Source organism: Leptidea sinapis, chromosome 25 (assembly GCF_905404315.1).
Source record: "Leptidea sinapis chromosome 25, ilLepSina1.1, whole genome shotgun sequence".
In the NCBI taxonomy this organism is placed as follows: domain Eukaryota; kingdom Metazoa; phylum Arthropoda; class Insecta; order Lepidoptera; family Pieridae; genus Leptidea; species Leptidea sinapis.
Window position 1 is genome coordinate 1,325,376 of NC_066289.1, and position 24,024 is coordinate 1,349,399.

The following is a 24,024-nucleotide window of genomic DNA, read 5'->3' on the forward strand; positions in this document are numbered from 1 at the left end:
AATTTAAGTGAGATTAATTCTACCTGTGTAATCCTATCGCATTGTGTTGAAAAGTACTTGTTTGTTAAGTGTTTGTGTTGAAAGAGAAAATGTGTCTCTCAAATAATCTATATCCAAACAAATTTATAATTACCTATTCAACAATCCATGTGTTTGGACTGCAAAACGGCTTGTCGGACCGATTTTGATAAAATTTTCAGACTAGCTCAGCGAAATATTAAATGACACAAGCACAACAATATTATGTTCTTAAGTTATATTTATGTAAACCAGTGTAATAGAAATATACAACTATTTTCTACAAAATGTCGGACAAAGAGAAACATCCAGAACTTTTCGAAAACCAATACGTTGTGCTGGCAGGTTATCTCGAGAGTTGGTGTTTACGGAGACATTGTGGCCGCCACTGCCGAAAGAATGAATTCGCATTTCTTTTTCCTCGTACGACGGCGATTTGGTTTTTTGTGAAACCCATCGCAATGGTTTTGATAATCTGAAAATGATTACGGTTTTTAGTTCAACGGTTGATACCACGTGTTGTGGTTTATGTCGCTGATGGAAACATTAGGATGCTAGTTAGAAGAGGAGTGGTGCCCCATATCGTCAAACAGCTGTAGGTGCACAATATCCGTAATTGTGCAACTCTCGTTACTGACACATCAATCTCTTTTTATTATTGTAATATAATTCTACTAAATTATGCAAAAGTAATGCATTTAACCACTCTATATAGATATCGTCTCCCGACGGTCGGGTAATACGAAAGTTGCCGAAAAGTGGCGAAGATCTGTATGCGCATTATTAATTTGGGAGCACTGTAGTGTGCAAACTTATGGAAATTTGTGTTTCGGTTTAAAAGGTGCCGTAACTAACGGACTTAAGAGGGTCCTTCCCAGTGCGTCTATCTTCAACGCGAATATGTTCAAAAAGCATGTTGTTTCATCCAACGCATACCGCCTGTTGGCGAACGACAAGAGAAAGCGATAACATTGCACGAAAAATATTGTGCTGAAATTAATATATTATAGACAAATAATATCTTCAAAGAAATGCGTGCTTTTGAGTAATCCCTACAAATTTGTGAGATAAATGTTTATAATATAGAATCTCCATTAGGTACATGCGCGAGGTTTCTATCGCAATGTTTTCTTTAAGTACTTTTACAATTTATGAGTGGGTACAATATGATCAGCTAAAGTATGGGTAAAATTTGTGCAAAAAAGCAGATATCTGGAGGGTTATACTGCATTTGTTTCTTGAAATTTGTATTTTCTGCTTCGATAGATAGCTAGATTGTATGAAACTATGACGGGTTGCCGCCTCTCAGCTATTGAGACAACATCTTGTCACAATTGCAATGCCTCTCAGAATTTTGGGGTTCTTAAGAGTCCTGAGCAGCACTGCATTGTAATAAGCAGGGCGTAGCACTAACCATCAGATGCTCTTCATGTTCTTGAAGGAAATGGCCTTCTGAGGGAGAAGAAACTTAAGAAACATATTTGCGCTCTTTAAGAAAATATAACACACGATTAACGAACATTATACATGGTAACTACTTATTACATCCCTTCTCATATATACGAGAGTAGAGAGGGCTTGTAAATCATCGGTCTTATCGACGATACGATATTATCATATGAACTTTAAGGTTGCATTCTATTGAATGAGCTGGCCTAATAAAAATATGTGAAATACTGACGAAGTCTCTCCGACTCTCAGAAATCGATTCTCAAGAATTACTTCGTGCTGTGGTTCTTTGTAATCGTTTTAAACATGTCTGCATCCAAGTATTTTCACATATCGATATATCATAACAACAAAACCAAAAAATAATTTATTTTTATATTTTATGTTTAAGATATTCTGTTATGAAATGTTATTATGTTTTTAGAGATTCGTGGCACAAAAAAGGAATCTTTATCCCATCTTTTTCCGTCTGTCTATCTTTTAAGTCCCTCCTCAGGAATATGTGCAGGAATTAAGTCAATTTGGACCTACATAATTGAATTGAACTAAATGAATAACGCTATTTTTGATTTGATTGATTTTTAAACTATATAAATAAGCCACCGTGAAGCATTTTTAACTTATTAATACTTATATAATATGTGAATTAAGTGTCTAACTCTGAAAAATAATCCGTATCCATCATAGTATCCGGTAGTTCCCTTTTATCGACATCCGGTAACAACAAACAGAGGGTGGCCATCACTAATGTCACTGCCAGAACTGTCACAATAAATACAATGTCATCTACAGTTGTCAGCGTGCAGACAAGATAGCAGACTATTGCCCCAATTTGACCGAAAGCATGACAGCAGCCAAATACCGACGCTCTTGTGTTCACAGCAAATATTCTGGGCGTTATGTTTATAAGCAAGGAATTGCCAACTAGTCCTGAAGCCCAGCCGATGGTTGATAACAAGTCCAAGAGAGTTCTCTGAAACAAATAAGACTAGATATAATTATAGGTTTTTAATTTTCCGCTGCGCGCCAACTAGATACCTCACTACCTAAGCACAATACCTTTTCTATAACGGCAACTATTAAATATTTTTTGAGCGTAGCATCTTTACACTCAATGGCATCTTTAAAATTTTGTGACATACGCTTCGTGTTATTTTACATTGAAATTGATAGAATACAAAATACTTACTGATGCTATGTGATCCCAGTGTCTTTCTTATTTCTTGTAGTAAGTATTATTTTTTACAAAGTTATACTACGCAACCCGGCATTTTAGTTTTAATTAGCACGTCAACGTCACACATTGTTCGAGACTGGTTCGAGTACGCCCACTTCGACATAGTATTAGTAGCCGCACTTTGCGACTACACCTGCGGTATCTAGTTGGAATGCAGCTGAGACCAATCCTTAATCTAAGTATTAAATATTATAATTTTTATGTAAAATACGACTTGCATATATATCTAAATAAGCGGTTAATATGTGATTGATCTTGTCTTAAATGGTTCACATTAGTTTCGCACACCGCTCAAGATTCGTACCGGAGCCTATGTGAAGTTCCGACTGTAGGCACCTACGTGTCGGTTTCAGTTATTGAAACGCAAATAAATATAAATTTCATTACCGCCGCTGTATAATGAATGAAACGAAAAACCTCGTATGTCAAAAATCACATACTTATAATAAAAACTGCGTATTTCAATTGTACCCGCTATTGTGAACCCAATTTAACTCTTTCCTTTTATGATACACTATTTACTAGTAAGAAACGATAGGGTTAAGCAGTTAAGTAAGCAGCCACAAAAATAAAAAAAAGCCTTTTATTCCCATACTAAATTACATAATTAAATTAAACTAAATTTAAAAAAAAAACTTATAATTATTGTTAGTAAACTTAACTTAAATAATATTATAAGAACTTAAAAAGAGAAAAGTTTTATGATATCATTTGTTTTATCTATTTATTAATAATTAATGTTTTAATTAGTAGTATCTGCCCCTTGGGTGAAGGCGCCTCCATTTTCTTCCACACTATACGGTCTTTGCCAAATATTAGCCAGTCTTCTCCAGCGTATTCAATCACATCATCAGCCCACCTCTTACACGGTCTTCGAACTTTTCTAATGCCCATCGGCCCTTTCCATTTCGTTGTCTATACTCTATATCATCCATCTCTTGTCTGTGAGTCGTGATATATGACCAGCCCATTGCCATTTTAGTTTCAATGCGTGGGTCAGTGCATCTTTTATTTTTGTTCTTTGTCTGATTAGAACATTTCTTATCTTTTGAATTCTTCGTCTTCTATCGCTGGTAAGCTATACGTCGTCCCATTGATAGACAGCGTGGATAAAGTGAGTTACCATCGATAAGTTTATCGGGACAGAAAAGTCAACGATAGTTACGATTTTTATCTCAAGTAACAGATAGACTGAATATTGGGAACGGCCGTAAGTTACCTATAATAATGAAAGGTAACTTTGAATAATAATTAGTTATATTGCGTTTAGTTATTTGTAAAGATTAAGATGCAGTATAATGGTTGTTTTCTTATTTTGATAAATAATATAAAAAGATAATTATTATTATAAATAAATAATAAAGATTATTATTATTATTTATTAACTTAGGTACATACTGTGAGTGCTATCTATGTCATAAAGCGAAAACATCCTATTTCCTACTTATTCTGTTGTAAACAACCATTTTTCTCATTTCCTGTATAGTCTACTAGTAAAGTATAAGTCTCTAGACTTTGTTTTTAACTTTGATCCTTCAGACGATATCGATTTATAAATAATTAGTATCAATATCTGTTATAGCTGATATCAAAATTAATTATATATTATGGATATGGATGTCATTGAGCTGTCACGCAGAACATACTACTGATCCATATTTTAATTCTGTTTCAGATTATTTTCGCTGCAAATCAGCGCTTGCTGTCCCATCCCAGCCTCAGAAAGTGGTGCTGCATCGGTACAAGTGTTGGTGTGTCGGTGTGGCTACCCATCACAATGTTTTAGGATAGTATATTTCCTAAGTATTTTTGTCCTGTTAATATAGTTGCTAAGGTATTTATTGTTTTCAGATTTGTCTTCTGCACATAGCAACGCGCAGTTCGTGTCATTCGAGGACCAATAGCTGAGCTTGTGTGTGAAGTGACTGTTAAATGGACCAATAGTGAATTAATGAGTGATAATAATCTAAACATAAACAATGTTTGTAACCAAGCCAGTGATCTTGTGAAATGTGACCTATGCTCTCCTACACGTTATTTTAGAGGTGCAAGAGGCTTAAAAATTCACACCGGTAAAAAGCACAGTTCCGCGTTAGTTTCGGATATACATCATAGCACCTTGCCCTCGACAAATAACGCATATCATGTTACAACAAATTTTTCGGAATTATTAGGAAAATTAAAGAATTCGGTTCCAGTAGTAAAGCGAATTCCAAAAGGGGCTCGCATTACTGTTGCAACTGCACTCTCCAAAGTCATTCGATCTACAGTCAACCAAAATTCAAAAGATAGTTGGGAGCATTTGTTCATGTTCGCATATTCAACTTTACATGCAAAAAAAGATGACCACAGTTCACTCACACAGAAAATAAAATCAAATTGTTCTGACCCAAATATCTTTGGCAATATTTTAAATAGTAACCAAAATTCAAAATTCAACATTTTTTGAAAAGTAGAACAGAAAGTTAATGACGGTGACGTGAAAGGTGCTGCATCTATACTTTTTTCAAATGATATCCTGGCACCCGACTCAAATGAAACACTTTTGGCTTTACAAAGTAAACACCCATCACCAGATGCTAATTGTGTTATTCCCGAACCATCTTTTTCCGATAATCATCTACGGGCTAATGATGGTGATGTACTAAAAGCAATAATGTCCTTTAAGACTGGTTCTGCCGGCGGCCCCGATGGACTGACACCCCAGCATCTGAAAGATCTGGTATGTCCTTCCACAGGGGATGCGGGTAGAGCGTTGCTTGAGGACATTGTTCTCTTAGTAAATCTCATGCTTTCTGGAAAAGTTAATACCGAAATTACCGAAATTTTATATGGTGCGAATATATGTGCTCTTAAGAAAAAAGATGGTGGTATTCGTCCTATAGCCGTGGGCTGCACATTTCGACGCCTTGTTTCTAAAATTTGTTGTAAACATATTTCTCCTTTCCTATCAACTAAATTCATTCCAACTCAGTTGGGTTTCGGCTGCAAAAGTGGTTGCGAAGCTGCAGTCCACGCTGCGCGAACTTTTTTGGAGAAGAACTCTGGTGATGTCTTTTTAAAATTAGATGTGAAAAATGCTTTTAACTCTGTTGATAGGGGAGCTCTGCTGAGAGAAGTTAAAAATTCAATTCCTTCAATATATCATTATATTTGGCAATGTTATAGTAAACCATCCAAATTATTATTCAAAAATCATAACATTTGGTCTTCTGTTGGCTGTCAGCAAGGCGACCCTCTTGGTCCAGCAATATTTAGCCTTGCCATTCATTCCGCCATAACAAAACTAAAATCAAAATTTAATGTTTGGTACTTGGATGATGGTACTTTGGGTGGTGAAGTGGACTCTGTTTTAGATGATTTGAAAGTTGTAATAGAAAGTTTTAGCTCAATCGGCCTTGAGTTAAATTTTTCAAAATGCGAGCTTTTTATCGGCGAAAATTTCCAAATTTCAGACCGGGTTGATATTATCAATAAATTTAATGTTCTGGCCCCCAATATTAAAGTTTTGGATAAGAATTCACTTGACCTTCTTGGAGCTCCATTATTTCCTGTTTCAATTCCAACGATCTTAAACGATCACATTAAAAAATTTAATAATGTTTCGGACAGATTATTAAAAATTAATTCTCATATGGCCTTAACTATTATTCGGTCTTGTTTATTTGTTCCAAAATTTACGTACCTCTTAAGGTCTAGCCCGTTATGGAAATTTCCAAATTTGCTTGATGTCATTGATATTTCACTTAAAAATATTTTAGAAACCGTTTTGAATTGCGCGTTTACAGATCGTGCATGGTCTCAAGCCTCTTTACCGATACGGTTTGGTGGTTTGGGTACTCGCAAAATTTCGGGCGTTGCCTTACCAGCATTTCTATCTTCAGTTCATAGTGCGCAGCCTTTGGTTACTAGAATTGTAAATCATGTACCAGGTAACTCAGAGATTGTGTATTTGAACGAAGCTAACAATGCTTGGCTAAATATTGCAAACATTCAAAATTTTCCAGACGATTTAAAGTGTCAAAAAGCATGGGACGCACTTCTTTGTAAGCCAGCCTTTGATGATCTATTGATCTCATCTACTGACATAACAGAGCGTGCTCGTCTTTTGGCCGTGACACAAAATGAGTCGGGCTTTTGGTTACAAGCCTTGCCTTCTGCGCCGATTGGAACGCTACTTGACAATATGACATTGTCAATATGCGTATCACTCCGGCTAGGTATAAAACTGAATGAACCACATCAATGTAGATGTGGCGTTCAGGTAGATGCTCTTGGACGCCACGGGTTATCCTGCCTAAAATCGGCAGGCCGTATCAGTCGTCACGCCAGCATTAATGAAGTCATCCGCAGGGCATTTGCCGCTCTTAATATACCAGCTGTTTTAGAGCCAAATTGTATTACCCGCCGCGATGGCAAGCGTCCTGATGGAATGACGCTGGTGGCTTGGGCACGGGGAAGGGCGCTGGTGTGGGACGCTACTTGCGTCGACACTCTGGCTCCTTCTCATGTCCATGTTACGTCAGTTGGTGCTGGTGGTTTCTAAAATTTGTTGTAAACATATTTCTCCTTTCCTATCAACTAAATTCATTCCAACTCAGTTGGGTTTCGGCTGCAAAAGTGGTTGCGAAGCTGCAGTCCACGCTGCGCGAACTTTTTTGGAGAAGAACTCTGGTGATGTCTTTTTAAAATTAGATGTGAAAAATGCTTTTAACTCTGTTGATAGGGGAGCTCTGCTGAGAGAAGTTAAAAATTCAATTCCTTCAATATATCATTATATTTGGCAATGTTATAGTAAACCATCCAAATTATTATTCAAAAATCATAACATTTGGTCTTCTGTTGGCTGTCAGCAAGGCGACCCTCTTGGTCCAGCAATATTTAGCCTTGCCATTCATTCCGCCATAACAAAACTAAAATCAAAATTTAATGTTTGGTACTTGGATGATGGTACTTTGGGTGGTGAAGTGGACTCTGTTTTAGATGATTTGAAAGTTGTAATAGAAAGTTTTAGCTCAATCGGCCTTGAGTTAAATTTTTCAAAATGCGAGCTTTTTATCGGCGAAAATTTCCAAATTTCAGACCGGGTTGATATTATCAATAAATTTAATGTTCTGGCCCCCAATATTAAAGTTTTGGATAAGAATTCACTTGACCTTCTTGGAGCTCCATTATTTCCTGTTTCAATTCCAACGATCTTAAACGATCACATTAAAAAATTTAATAATGTTTCGGACAGATTATTAAAAATTAATTCTCATATGGCCTTAACTATTATTCGGTCTTGTTTATTTGTTCCAAAATTTACGTACCTCTTAAGGTCTAGCCCGTTATGGAAATTTCCAAATTTGCTTGATGTCATTGATATTTCACTTAAAAATATTTTAGAAACCGTTTTGAATTGCGCGTTTACAGATCGTGCATGGTCTCAAGCCTCTTTACCGATACGGTTTGGTGGTTTGGGTACTCGCAAAATTTCGGGCGTTGCCTTACCAGCATTTCTATCTTCAGTTCATAGTGCGCAGCCTTTGGTTACTAGAATTGTAAATCATGTACCAGGTAACTCAGAGATTGTGTATTTGAACGAAGCTAACAATGCTTGGCTAAATATTGCAAACATTCAAAATTTTCCAGACGATTTAAAGTGTCAAAAAGCATGGGACGCACTTCTTTGTAAGCCAGCCTTTGATGATCTATTGATCTCATCTACTGACATAACAGAGCGTGCTCGTCTTTTGGCCGTGACACAAAATGAGTCGGGCTTTTGGTTACAAGCCTTGCCTTCTGCGCCGATTGGAACGCTACTTGACAATATGACATTGTCAATATGCGTATCACTCCGGCTAGGTATAAAACTGAATGAACCACATCAATGTAGATGTGGCGTTCAGGTAGATGCTCTTGGACGCCACGGGTTATCCTGCCTAAAATCGGCAGGCCGTATCAGTCGTCACGCCAGCATTAATGAAGTCATCCGCAGGGCATTTGCCGCTCTTAATATACCAGCTGTTTTAGAGCCAAATGGTATTACCCGCCGCGATGGCAAGCGTCCTGATGGAATGACGCTGGTGGCTTGGGCACGGGGAAGGGCGCTGGTGTGGGACGCTACTTGCGTCGACACTCTGGCTCCTTCTCATGTCCATGTTACGTCAGTTGGTGCTGGGGCTGCTGCTTCGACTGCTGAAGACAGAAAGCGTCGCAAATATGTTGGTCTCAGTGAGTCATACATCTTTGTGCCGTTTGGTGTCGAGACACTTGGCCCGTGGGGCCCAGAGGCGCGGAGAATGTTCAAAATACTATCTTCGCGCCTCAATAAGGCTACTGGAAACCCAAGCGCTGGCAGCTATTTCGGTCAACGGATCAGCCTTGCTATCCAACGGGGTAATGCTGCCACTATTCTTGGTACGCTTCCCCGTAATGATAGTTTTAATTTTATGTAGTCGTAGTATTGTAAATATAGTTATAAGATTTGTTTTGATTAAATAAATATTCTATTATATATTAGAGTCTGTTAATATTATTGATATACACGGTGTCCCAAAGTTATGGGACATGAAGGGAAAGTACCTTAAATATCGAAGATAGATAAAGAAAAACACATTAATTTACAAAAAAATACCCACTTAATTGACTAGGTACTTTCTTTTAAAATACTATGTTACTGAAGAAGAGTTATTAGTTTTTGGCCATTCTTTCGATTGGCATAATAAAAGTAGGGGTGTTTTTTTTTACATTTAAGTCGGTTCGATTCCCAGACTAGGCAAGTAATTTTTAGAAAATCTTTGAATGCAGAATTACTAACTTTTAAAAATTACATAAAGTCTTCTTTCAGTAAAATAGCCTATCTTCGATATTTAAGGTACTTTCCCTTCATGTCCCATAACTTTGGGACATCCTGTATATACGCAGCGTTACGTTCTCTGTTGTGAATGCGGTTCCGTAAGTACATACTGGTTATAAATATGTCGTAAATAGCAAGACGGCAGTTAAAAATAAACAGAACTCATATTGCAAAGTGCAGTCAACATCCTTGAGCAAGAATGAAACCGGTACCTACAGGTAATATGTGGACATACGACTTGACTATCAAGACAATTATGACACACCTACAGTATGTTCACTGAGAAAGTACCGATTTCAACGGTAAAAAAAACTTTTGAATAGAACAAAATAAAAAAAAATAAAAAAAATATTGAATTAGGCGTTACTTTGCGGAAATCCATAATTATACAAATGATTTAAGTTTTCTTTAGTGTTAATTCCGCCAATATTTGTTTTTAAAAACAACACGGCGACAACACGTTTTGAGGATGCCTCGTGTAGAGGCGAAACGTGTCGAATTGTTTTAAAAACAAATATTGGCGGAATTAACACTAAAGAAAACTTAAATCATTTGTATATAGAACAAAATACATGGGTCAAACTAAAAGTTTTGCACTTCTAGCTAATCGGAACTATTTGAATTTCGAATGTTATATATTTTTTAAAACGTTGCAACCTTCTTAGTAATAAAAAAAAACAATTGGCGGGAAATCATTTGTCAATTGCCTTTTATCACACATCAGTGTTCTACGTTCGCCAATAATTTTGTATTTTTAAGTAACGCAAAACTTTTAGTGTGACCTACGTATTAAATGATATATTGCTCGAATAAAAAGCTTTATAATTATGCGGATTTCATTTTCTCAAGATGATGCCGTCTAAATGCTTGAAGTCCATTCGTACATATTCTACTGACTGTAAGTTCATGAAAACTTTCCAAAAAAAACTTCGGAGAAATGTTTTCGATTCCTGTTTTAATATTTCTTTAAAGATTATTTGTTCGTGGATTGTTTGGATCAACTAGACTTTCGGTATAACCATAAGAAATTAATAAAATGGTGTGATATTCAGGTATCTGGGTGGCCAGGCCAGGTTAGATCACAGTCGTTGTATGGTCGGAAGCGTTATCTTGCTGGAACCACGTGTTTCTGTTAAAGCGCGAACCTCTTTCAACGATAAGACTTTAATAAGTTTTAATTATATTAACATACCGTTTGGAATACACGGTTATTGAGGTGACATTTTGATTCTAAACAAAATAGGGTCCAATTATTCCGGAGCCAGAAGTTGCCATACTGTCACTTTTGGACTGTGCGATTGTCTTTAATGCTCCTGTTCCGAGTTATCTGGAGCCCGATACGTGCAATTTTGTTTTTTAACATAAACTTCCTGATGAAAATGGGCTTCATCACTAAAGAAATGTCTCTAAGCTATTGTAACGTTGTAAATTAAGTAAGCATTCTTTCAGTGCATGTTTTTCGTAAATCGTTGTGGTTTTCCACTTGGATCATGTAATTGAGGAAGCACATTTTCTCTTTGATCATTTTGTGTACCGTTGACTTTTTATTTTTTATAAACAGATGGTATAAGGTCTCAGGTCTGTTTATGTTCATATTAAATCCTGTTTCTCCGAATTTTTTAATCAAACTTATGCTTAGTGCAACTTTTATGCGATTAATATCGCAGTGAGAGCAGAACATGCAGGCGCCTTCCGCGTACGGTTTGCCACTCGTCCAATAAGCTTCAATTACAAAAGCGCGATACAGTCCACTCCAACGCTCTATTGTAACTAAGCAACTATACCTTTTATGCCTTTTATGATATTACAAATTTACCATTTAAATTAATTAATTTCTAAGTCTTTTACTCACTCAAAGTGCATAGGTATGTAAACTTTTTTGTTACTAAACATACTGGCTGCTTGTAAAAAAAAATTTCGATTATGTTTTGTTTTTTTCATAAAATTAAATGAAAGGGAATTTGTTTGAATTTAAGTGCGTTTTTATTGCTACGTTTAGTCTTGATAATTTTACCAACCATTTAAATAAAGTTAGTGACAAAATTGAATTGTTAGATATTCTTTACGTCATGGAGCGACGTCATTTGACGGCAAATGAAATGCAAAGAGCTGTAGGGATGTTGCAAGCGGGAAGTAATCAATCTCGGATATCTCTCATTTTGGCATTCATAGAAGTGTTATTTGTCGTCTTTGGCAGCGCTCTAATAATATAGGAACCCGCTGAAAAGCATTCAGGCCGTAAAAGGAGTACAACCACTCGGCAAGACCGCTACATACAACTGACTGTTAACCGCTCGAGAGATAGTTTGAGGCTGTAAAATTTAAGTGGTGTTGATGTAAGTCCCCAAACTATGCGAAGCGAAATCGACTGCATGAGTACGTGAAGAACAGACGAACTGAGCACGTTTTTGTAAATGGAAACATGAACGCTGAAAATTACGTTGAGGATATTCTCAGACCTTATGTCCATCCATTTGCACAAATCTTTGGCTCCGATTTTACTTTAACGCATGGCAATGCGCGTTCACGTACAGCTCGGCGAACCAGTCAATACTTGGCAACAGAGAACGTCCGGGTATCGCCCTGACCTGCTCAATCGCCAGACCTCAACCCCACCGAGCAGGCATGGGACATGCTCCAGAGACGTGTTTTGAAGGACTTGGACGGAGTGACAACAACCCAACAGCTGAAGGATTTACTACAATTCCATTGGGAGCGAATACCGCAAGATGACAAACAGTCTCATTAATTCAATGAATAATCGTTGCCGACAAGTTCTGAATAGCAGAGGAGGCCATACTTTTACTAAATTATCCTATTCATTCACAATAAATTCATTTTCTTTAGAAATTTCATTTTGTTAAAAAACTGTTTAGTTGCTTATGTACCTTAGTTTCTGCAGTATATTTTAATATTGTTAATTTATGTTATTAAAAGAACTTATAAAGACAACAGCTGCTATTTTTACATCATAAGACCCTAAAAATATTATTTTAAAAATAAAATACAACGTCTTAATGTGAAAAACCATCCTAAAATTTAAATTAGTACTACTACTAATGTTGCTTAGACTTTTTTGATGTGTGTTTGAATAAATAATAATGAAGGCGTTTCAATTTGCAGAGCGAATAGTTTTAGTACAATAAGTTTTTGTTTACATTATTTATGTCGCGTTATTACGTTAATCCTAAAATTGTCATAAGTAGATAAAACTTGTTTTATCTTATTTTATACGATATAATTTTTATTACATATTTTATATTTACGTCATAGGTTTTTATTCATCTGGATGTGTGACGTTCCTTCACGTCACGTTCTTCCACTTATAACTAGGTACTGGAAAAATTTCGTTGTGCGGTGTTTCCAGGACGATACGAGATGGGTACCTTCTAAACGCGCCTTACGTATTGGGAGAGTGATATATATACCTTAAAGTAAGTTTTTCAAGGAACTTTCATCCACATAACATAAAGCTGTGGAAAGTTCTGCCTTGTGCGTTGTTTCCGGGTCGATTCGACATAGGTACCTTCAAAAAAGCGCAGTTTCCTTAAAGGCCGGCAACGCTCCTGTGATTTCTCTGTTGTTGCAAGAGAATGTCGGCGGCGGTGAACACTTAACACCAAGTAGCCGAACGCTCTTTTGTCCTCCTTCTCCATAAAAAAGTGAACATTTTTTAAGGCGCGGCGATCTTCTTCATGAGGGACATGCTCACACAACTAACATCACCGACATTGTAATATTGTTAGATATTAAAATATATATTTATTTGTATATATACAAATATTAAAGACCAGTCCCAATTGCTTGTCGCTGCCAAAATCACGTTATATCACCCAATATCGCACTGCAAACAGTGAATATATTATTTAGTACATTAGTTTAAATGTTTTTTTTATGCGAACAAGTGACGACACGAGCAAGACTTTAACCGAATTTACGTCGAAACACAAATAGTGCACACTTCTTCTTTAAGGCAGATAACATGACATTTCGTGGATGCGTTTTGATCCGTTAGGAATTATTTTATTTAAATTTGGATCAATTGAATTGTTATACTTCCCAAAAATATTATCGTTCCATTAAGAAATATTCTTCGCTGTTAACTGTTATAAAGCAAACTTGAATTATGGCACGGCGATTTGGATCCCCGTATAAGAGAATCATAAGGCAGATATATATCATCCTGAATGATATAATCATCCCTATCCGATATAGAGAGCACTCTAAGGAAGTATCAAAAATTTTATTCCATTAGAAAAGACAAACGACTACCATATATCATGTGGCTAAAAACGTTTAAATTAAGCTCACTTTCAAATAGACATAATTACAAATAACGCTATTACAAATAACTCGGAGCTTTAGTCAAAAAGCCATCCCGTACTCTGCGGAACCCTGTCCCACTTTTCACAAAGGACCAATTTCGGTCATCAATCCCTTATACTAAAACCCAGATTATGTGGACTATATTATAATAATAAAGAAGTTAACGTTTGACATAAGTATATCTATCTTGTTCGGCAGATAAATTAATAAGAACACTTGTATTTTTTATTCCTTAAATACCTTTTTATTATATAAAACCTTTTTTTTGTTTAACCTTTACTTATTATACAAATTTTACTTTGGAGGTACTCGTCTTTAAGTGCATGCTGTAACTCATTATAAATGTAATTATGTATTGTATCCTTAACACGTAAGACTTCTTTAATGTAAATGCAAATTTAATGTAAATGTCATTGTAACTCTGTTAATAAATAAATAGTTACAAAAAATTAAGTGACAATATAAAGTATACTTACGTAATTAAATTATTAAAAATTGAGCAGCGCCCCGCCCTGTCCAGCCGCGCACTACGAGCCCAAGTCCGCAGTAAGAGGTGGGACGTTATCGCGAACCCACCACACTCACCCTGATGTAGGACCACCGAATGGTCCGAAACTAGTCGGTACCGACACCGACAAAAACGTGAGTGAAGCCGTATTAATAAATAATATACTTACGTCGATATTAACTCTTTCCAAAAACACAAATGCTGCAGTTGAAGAACCCATCAACAATATGTTAATCACCAACACATATCTTAGTTTGAATATCTTCGCCAAACCAAAACTTAGAACACCAATAAAAAGTGCGCTGGCGACAACTTCTAACAGCTTCATCTTGAGGGCATGGCTGTATACTTTGATGTGTAAATACGTCCATAATGAATAATGCAGCATCCAAAGCAACGGGCTGACGAGCACGAGTACTCTTATATTAAATGTATTTAATATTGTCAGACAACTCCAATCTTCTTCCAAGCAGCAATAAGCCTAAAAAAAGTTTTATTTATAAAAGAAAGACAATTTATGTTGGAATTCATTTCGGTGTCGAGGGTTTGATGGTACTTAATACTTATAGATTTGAATTTTGATGCTATTTCTGCACAGTGTTCCAAATAGTAGTGTTAAATGTGTTGCCCACAAACCGACAACCGTGGACCTTGAGGAGTATCCGAATCTGTTCCAAAATAATAATAAAAGAATAAAATCTCACGATCATTGCAGAACAAAAGAATAAAATCTCAAAGTCTTTAATTGACTTATTAAATTAATCTTATAATTTTAATCAATATGGCTAGTATATTGCCAAATATCTGCTTATATAGAATAAGCAGATATTGAAATCATCTTGTCTCAGGTTGTGGCTTCATCTACAGGATCTACTTAACAGTTGATAGCCTGCTCAACCCCAATATTTGCATATAAGAAAATTGACTTGAGATGTCGCTCTTGTAAATCTAAACAATATGTTATGTTTATGTAGATGTAGATGAAGCCACAACCTGAGAATTGAACAAAGCAAACAGAATTTTAACGGAGGTCGTGGGTTCGAATCCCGCATCGTTCATAAAATTTTGTTTTTCAAATTTTATTTGTGTATTAATCCTAGAAGTGAGGGTTATCACCTTAAAAACATTCACTTTTATATTTTTTTCATAACCTGCCTAAAGAAGTATAATTTCAATTACAAGCACAAATTCATCGATCCATATAAAAATATCATTCACTTTTGCAAATTTTCTTTTTTATTTAATTTGCAAAAAAGCAACAATGCCCAATTTTAATAAAATAAGATATTTGGTGTTTTTAACAACAAATCAAGCATTTATTATGTATTTATTCACAACAAAACAGTACTTTTAATTATATTTACAACATGTAGTAAAAACACTATGAGGAAGTGTTCGAATAATACTGGCAGCATTTCCGCGTTCTAGGCTGATCCGTTGGCGATTATTTGTATTCAGATATTATCATTTGGTGAACTGGAGCTGATGAAGAATACCACAAATGGCTACTGGAACTATACTGGAACTTTTGTAATGAGTATTTCTTAACAAAAATTATAAATAAACTTTTTCTTGTTTGTTAAGGAAACAAACAGATACATCTATATTAAAAATATACATACTATATTAAAAAATGAGGTTAAATAAAATATAAAAATTACATTATTGGATATATATCCTAGAATAGTTTCACTGAGAACACAAAAGTAAATATTTATGGCTTTATCTTCGAAAGGTCTGACGCGTTATGAAAACTAACATTCGGTAAACTTTATTAATAATTATACCCACATGCTTGTCCAAGGTTAGTTTAGGGTCAAGAACGACCCCAAGATCCCTGACAGAGTGAACAGATTTATGGGTATGGTCTCCAAGGGTGAAGTTGGACGTGATTATATTATGGGTTTTTCTACTCGTAGTAAAGATGACATGCTGACACTTATTGTAATTTAGAACTTATTTGTTTCTTTTGATATAGTTGTCTAGCCTATCAACGTCTTCCTGTATCATCACACATCAGAAGGTGTAAGTATCTTTTTATATAACTTTACATCACCTGCATAGAGTAAATAATTGCAGTGAAGGAAGCACGTCGATATGTCATTCATAAATAAGGAGAAGAGCAATGGCCCAAGGATTGAGCCCTGGAGGACGCCGAATTTTACTAATATTTGAGATGAAGTAAACCCATTTATAATCACCGATTGAACACGATCATATAGGTAAGCTGTAAACCATCGCAAAAGATTTCCTTTAATACCATTAAAAGACAACTGCTGTAAAAGCATAATATGGTCAACTTTGTCTAATGCCTTCTGAAAATCTGTGTATCTGACGTTTACAATCCAAACCGCTAAAAACACAATTAGTAAAAATAAGGAGATAAGATAGAGTAGATTTGCCCATTGCAATACCATGCTGTTGGTCTATAATAAATGCTTCGGTGCCCTAATCTTTGGAAGACCATAGGGATTGCGGAAAGGATTGAGATCGGGTGGTAATTTTCGACATCACTCCTAGTTTAACACTTTATGCTAATATACTATACCTACTAATTGTTAACTACTACTACTTACTTTAACGTTAACTTCTGTCAACAGATGTTAAATTTGTCAAATTCTTTTGGAAAAACTTTAATGACTTTTTTTTATACTTCGTAGGTGTCCTACAAAGCACTACATATCACTCGGGGGCAAGTGGGATTGCACTACTCGGATATATTGAGACCCTTGACTATGTATCCTGCCTAAAAAAACCGGAATTTTATATTTATAATAGTAAAAAAATAATAATGAAATACGAATATTATCAACAACATTTTGAAGTGAGGTGCCTAGGTGAGGTAATACGGTCAGTAAAATGCAAAAGTTGAAATCCACTGTTATCGTGTGTTATATTTAATTGACCTTTGATCCAATATGAGGTAATGAACCCACATGGTGATACAACTGAGATGATATGATACAAAGTGTTGTTATTTTTAGTGAAAATGTTATTGTTTATCTCAGAAATTATATTTTTGTGATGTGGTTACGATGGAAGGGCGAGAATATAAAATGGTAAATGTTTAACAAGAGTATTTACAGGGAATCGAGGGCCCCAATACACAGTAGTATTATTTACAGGTACCTACAAGTGCTTTGTGCTACGCCAACGAAAACAAAAAAAATAACTGTAGGGAAATAATATTCGCATAAATTTTTTATGAATTGAATGTTTTTTGGTAACAATTTGACACCTTCATTAGGTAGTAATTGCACAGCATAAAAATTTGTCACGTACAGGAAAGGATGCAGGACATCATTATATCTAAAAATCTTTAAGGGTTCCCGAGGGTGCGCGATACAAAGTAAACGGGGACGAAGTCGCTGCCAAAAGCTAGTTATTAGATGCAACAATAAAATTGGAAAACAAAATGTAAATTAAAAGAAATATTTATTTATCATAATTATCTATCTGTCACTTTTTCCAAAAATTTACAAACAATTCAAATTATATATACACTCTCCTTGCCTTTTTATTCATTTTTGCTAACGCACGTCCCGAGGGCCCCGTATAATTGAAACGGCAGATACGGCGGTGGTTTAATAATTAATTAAGAAAACGGATGCTATTAGTGTTTCCATGCTTATGATTAAATAGACGTACCTACTCTTTGATCAACTGGCCTTATTTTAAAATCGCTGCATAACACTATCTGGTTTATTTTGGCAGCATCCATCAATATTTTTTCTGCTTTTGGAACCTTCCTGTTGTAAAGTAACCACACCGGTGACTCTGGAATCCACCTACAAAAATGATATTTAGTTTGCCGTTTGTCATTACATCCTAGAATTCGATCGGTTTTTTCAAATTTCAACGGGTTCTATTTTGTTTATTAGTGTTTATGGTTTTTTAAACAACTTTATATGTTCTCTCTAAACCAACCTAAAGGTATAAATGCTTTCATATTAATAATTTTAGATATTCATTCCGAAACACTAAGAAGGATCCCTTGACCTTGATCGACCTTGAAGTGCGAGATCGCTTGTGTAAGATATAAAATGTAACTTATAGCATATATTGGGACAAAATAACTACTGAAATACATTTTTTACGATATTTTGTCACGTAGAGAAAATATATTTCAACATATTCCAAAACAATAACAATAAAAAACACATGAAACGATGCTTCAAAGTCCTTATTAAAATCGAAAAGACGCTATTTGAAGTCGAATTTTGCTTATGTCTTGGATATTTAGTCTAGATGTATAATAAAAATAGCAACTAACAAAATATTGGATAAAACGTCGAAAAAAAAAAGAATTCTGTGCACTAAAACGTCGGCGGCCGATAAAGACTGTACTCTATATATGGCTCAGTGGAGCGCTAACGGATACTATATGGAGGGAAGTTGGGTCTTTGCTGTAAATGTGTCATCAGATTGTTCCACGTTGTATGTGATCAAATGGTTAGAGCAGGTAATGGGGTGTCCCAAACCACAGATGACAATAATACTCCATATTTGGCAAGACCTGCACCATAGACAGTCATAGTAGATTGTAGTGTAGTAACTTAAGATATTTCTATTTATATTTTATGTATAAGGCGTAACTAATTATTAAGATTACGATATCATTAAAGAAAAGGTGGTAACACAAAGCCGGATAACCAATTAATTTTGTTCTAGTTAAATGTATTTAGAGATATACTTAACATAAATGTTATCTTACCTAAGGCTAATCAGTATAAGAATATTGAGTAAAAAACCGAGAAAATTTAATGTCTCAAGGTTGATTGAAACAACATTTACTATTGGTATCGTACAGACAGCAGCCAACAATCTCGGTGATGATACAATGAAATTAAGCTTCGTCCGCCAGACGTTGCTCGATATTTCACACACTAAAACAAATATTGGCATTAAAGTAAAAATTATGATAGAGTATATAAAGAAAAACACTTCTCTCGAACACATAAACCAGCTATTATTTTAATAAAGTTCAAGATAATCTACCAGTTTATGTTACTTGGTCATATCTGTCACATAGCAGTTGGAAACCGATATTTAACTGGGATAAGGAAATGTCAAAGAATTCGCGCCCTTATGATTATGTTGGGTAACTAGGTTTAAGGAACATATTTCATTCTCATTAAAAACATATAAACTGTCACTTACGTGAGATAAATATTTGTAAATAATAATCAAAGTAAGTATGAGTGTATGATGATAAGGGAAGTGTCATCTGCAATATATTTCGCTAAACGGAGCTTGAATATATCAAAAGTATATAATTATTGCTGTCATCTCTGGTCTGGCGCACCCCAGTATCAGCTCGATCCATTTGACCGCGTGCAACGCAGAGCAGCTCGAATTGTCGGGGACCCAGTGCTCACGGCTGGATCGCTTGGCGTTGCGTAGAGACGTTGTTAGTTGCAAGAGAATGTGAGCAGCGGTGATCACTTAACACCAGGTGACATGTACGCTCGTTTGTCCTCCTATTCCATAAAAAAAAGTGCCTGCATCTTTGATATCCAAGATAGTCCATCGTAGAGTTTAGCACCTTCATAGCTTTCCTTTCAGTCCATAATTGGTGCTTAGCTTTGCTAGTGTGAGTATTATACTCATTATTGCGACTATTGCATGCCTCATAGACTCTAGACATAAAAAAGCAGTTTGTTCGAAACTGAAATTGATGAGGTAACACGAAAATGTGGGACGTTTCTGAACAAGAAGAGGAAGAGACCGATTGAAACCTATTGAGAGAGAGTTAGAATGAAGCACATAGCGCCGCTAGTAAGTAGAACATCTTGCCTACTGGAGTGGTATCGTGCAGGTTTAGCGTACGGCCGCGTGTAAGTAGAGCATTGTTACTACTAGCGTTGTATCGTGCAGGTTTAGCGCGCGGCCGCTAGTAAGTAGAAAATCTTCACTACTAGCTTACAAAGCTGATACAATCATATATTAAATATAAAAAACTAAGATACGACTGGACATCTATTGCACTTGTTACAATATTATTGACAAACTTCACAATTATACTGACAGTTATTTAATGATGATGGATTTTACACTACATGCGGTACATGATGCGGTACTTTCAATTTAAAATACCACCCACTTCGTATCTGTTTCTCTATAATTTTCCTAAATATCATGCAGGTTGTGTATTTGTACAACTGTAATAATATATTCATGAATTTAATTTCTTTATAAACTTTCTCTGTAAGTGTTAGAAACGGAATAATGGAAAGGTCTTTTAATTAATTTGTTTTGTAATGGGTTTTATATAAACCCATTAGTAACCTAGTCGATGCCCCTTCATTATTACCTAAAATAACTTTTAGAATTCCTCTCAGTCGTAAACGAATTTGTCGTACAAAACCCTTGCTCTCTACTTTTAAACGTAGAACTTCTTATGCCAATAACTGTTTCATTAATCGAGATACTAAACTGTATAATGATAAATTTTCAAGACGTATAGATTTATTTAATTCCCCTTAAATTAAAATTAAATTAAAACCTTTTTTGTATCTAATTAGTTCAATAAGATTAACATCATTTTATTAACACTTTGATATACTATGTTTAAGTTTATTTTTCGTGCTAAATCAGCTATTAAGTATAAATTATTCTTTTGTTCTATGTAACTGCGCCTTTAATATAAATAAATTGTATTCCATATACAATTTATACTATACTCATAAACTAAAGGTTTATGTGTACCATTAGTCTGTAATGTTATTTTTTTTTAAAACTGTTTCTTACTCAAAAAAAATGGCGGCTCTACCCCATTTCTATTAAATGTGGCTTCACTAATTTTAGATAAATCGTACCTATGTGATGGTCTCCACAAGCAGCAATCAAGAGGAGGTTATAGAAATATATGGTGTCTTTCGTATCTCGGAAAAAGGGCGTCTGATCGCGCCTGGGGCTAATAAATTAAATTGAGACACTTTTTATTTAATTAGTTGTGTAATTTTATTTAAAAAAACAATGATTTTCTAGCGCCCGTTCTTCTCAGCTCGAAGGAATATCTTTACGAGTGGGTGTTAGATTTTGAAGTTGTGTTTAATTAGAAAATATATTATATTTATTTTGTTTAATATATTTAAAACAATTCCCAATGGTGTTATCAACTTTGAAAGCATATAACAAAATAATCCCACGGGAATCATACCTTATATGTATGGTCGTGAGTTGATATTGTATTTATAATTTACAACAAAGACTTTGTAATACGTGTTTACAATAATTAGTAGCTGCAATGACATTCCAATTAGCAAAAGGAACATGCAGGCATTGTTTTATATCTTACATCATAACAACTCTATAAAAAAGTTAAATACTCTATGAAAAAAAACATTTTATATGTAGTGCTTTGTACTAAGTGTAAAGCTATGCGAAGTAGATAGGTATTCGATAATATTAGGTCCTTACATATGAAATTGGCGTTTTTCGTACTGGCCACTTTAATCACGATGTTCTCCTCTTTGGTAAGGAATTCCAAATTCAAATTTGTACAGCTATTTACTCATGTATTTGTGCTTCGATGACCGTCATTCATTTGTTTTTTCTTCTGTTTTTTTCTGTTTGGGTCACTCATTTTACAAAATGGAAAACTTAAAGTATCGCATTATTTACAAGTAGGAGTTCCGCCATGGCACTAGTGCTGCGGAAACGACTCGAAGGGTGAATGATGTGTATGGCGGTCGTTGCAAAAGAAAACACAGTTCGTTTTTGGTTCCAACGTTTTCGTTCTGGAAATTTCGACCTGCAGAACAAGCCCCGTGGACGGCCTGAGACCCAAGTTGATAATGAAGTATTGAAGGCTATTGTGGAAGCGGATCCATCGCAAACCACGTCCGAGTTAGCTGCAGGCTGCGGTGTTAGTGATAAAACTGTTTTAATTCACTTGAAGCAAATTGGGAAGATTAAAAAGCTTGAAAGGTGGGTACCTCACGAATTGACTGAAGCAAACCGGCAAACGCGCGTCGACTGCTGCGTTACATTACTGAACCGGCACAATGAAGGTATTTTAAACCGAATCATTACCTGTGATGAAAAATGGATTCTTTACGATAATCGGAAGCGCTCAGCGCAATGGTTGGATCCTGGCCAGCCAGCCAAATCCTGCCCCAAGCGAAAATTAACCCCAAAAAAGTTACTTGTAAGCGTTTGGTGGACTAGTGCCAGTATTGTTCATTGCAGTTTTCTCAAATCTGGCCAGACTATAACGACTGATGTCTATTGTCAGCAATTGCAACGATGCCATGATGGAAAAGCTAGCGGCTAAACAACCTAGGCTGGTCAATCGCTCCACGCCACTGCTACTTCACGACAACGCTAGACCACACACTGCACAACAGACGGCTACCAAATTATATGAGCTTCAATTGGAATGTCTAAGACATCCTCCGTACTCCCCGGACCTTGCTCCAACAGATTACCATTTTTTTCGAAATTAGGACAACTTCTTACAAGGGAAAAAATTTAACTCTGATGGGGCAGTCCAAATCGCCTTCACAGATTTTATTGATTCCCGTCGGACTGGTTTTATTAGTAAAGGGATCAATGAACTACCTATGAGATGGCAAAAGTGCATAGAAAACAATGGTTCATACTTTGATTAATTAAATATATTATATTTAAAAATACTCGACTTTTTGATCCTCCCATACAAAACGCCAATTTCATATGTAAGGACCTAATATTTTTTTTAATGTTGCGCAATGCTCTACGGGAATTAAAAAAAAACACTATCAAACACTACTGACTACTGGCTAATAATTCGTACACAGGATCGATAATTCAGATAACGTGGCAGGCATGTGACGTCATGTTTTGCTTCAACCATTAGAGTGCTTTCGCACTACGTCCGATCAGAGTCCGATCCGTAGTTTAAGCACTTTTCCGTCAACCATAGAAATAGTTCTACGACTACTCCTGACCGAGTTTTCACGGTTCGGTACGATTCTAATCGGACGCAGGGCGAAAGCGCTCTTAGTGATGCACGTCGCAAACTTGAATTTCTCATACTTATTTTGCACATTTAAATTAATATTTTTCTTCTAATTTTAAGAGTAACTAAAGAAGAAAATAATTAATTAGGCATACCGCCGAGTTCCACATCCCCAACATCTGGATGTGTGGCGGTCCTCCACAGTGGGGTATTCAAGGAGCCTTCTTCCACGTACTACAAAGCTGTGGAATGAACTTCCTTGTGCGGTGTTTCCGGGACGATACGCCATGGGTACCTTCAAAAAAAGCACGTACACCTTCCTTAAAGGCCGGCAACGCTCCTGTGATTCCTCTGGTTTTGCGGGAGATTGTGGACGGCGGTGATCACTTAACAACAGGTGACCCGTACACTCGTTTGTTGTTTTTTTTGCCTTTTTATACCTACTTACTATTCTCATACTTTCTGGTTGTGGGGCGTATCATAGTGCTGTTCTCAAGAGTGTTTCTTAAAGCTATTTAAAGTCCTTTCCACAGCAGTCACAGCTTCCACACTGACAATATAGGAAGGCGAGATAGCAATGATGCTTAACATGGAGTGAAAGTTCATGTTGTGTATTACATAGAAAAAAGCTTACCAAGTATGATTTGTAAGTAGTAGTTGGCACTGGTGAACAAAGATCTCAAAAAGACCAAGAGGCGAAA

The 24,024-nt window shown here is 35.8% G+C and overlaps 1 protein-coding gene across 1 annotated transcript; it reads right to left on the bottom strand.

The window, feature by feature from the left end:
• Positions 1-273: 273 nt before the first annotated feature.
• Positions 274-24,024, bottom strand: LOC126972238 (uncharacterized). The gene is made up of 5 exons (XM_050818883.1): positions 23,958-24,024; positions 18,032-18,167; positions 14,549-14,860; positions 2,127-2,440; positions 274-493 (listed from the first exon to the last, which is right to left on the bottom strand). Exons 2-5 carry the CDS (start codon positions 18,098-18,100, stop codon positions 292-294), a joined length of 897 nt encoding a protein of 298 aa, XP_050674840.1. The 5' UTR covers positions 18,101-18,167; positions 23,958-24,024; the 3' UTR covers positions 274-291.

Coding starts and splice junctions, on each gene's coding strand:
- LOC126972238 (XM_050818883.1), bottom strand. CDS start 18,100: ATGGATGCTGCCAAAATAAACCAGATAGTGTTATGCAGCGATTTTAAA. Junction 14,861..18,031: donor TAAGGCCAGTTGATCAAAGA/GTAGGTACGTCT, acceptor AACTTTTTTTAG/GCTTATTGCTGCTTGGAAGA. Junction 494..2,126: donor GATACGGATTATTTTTCAGA/GTTAGACACTTA, acceptor AATCATTTTCAG/ATTATCAAAACCATTGCGAT.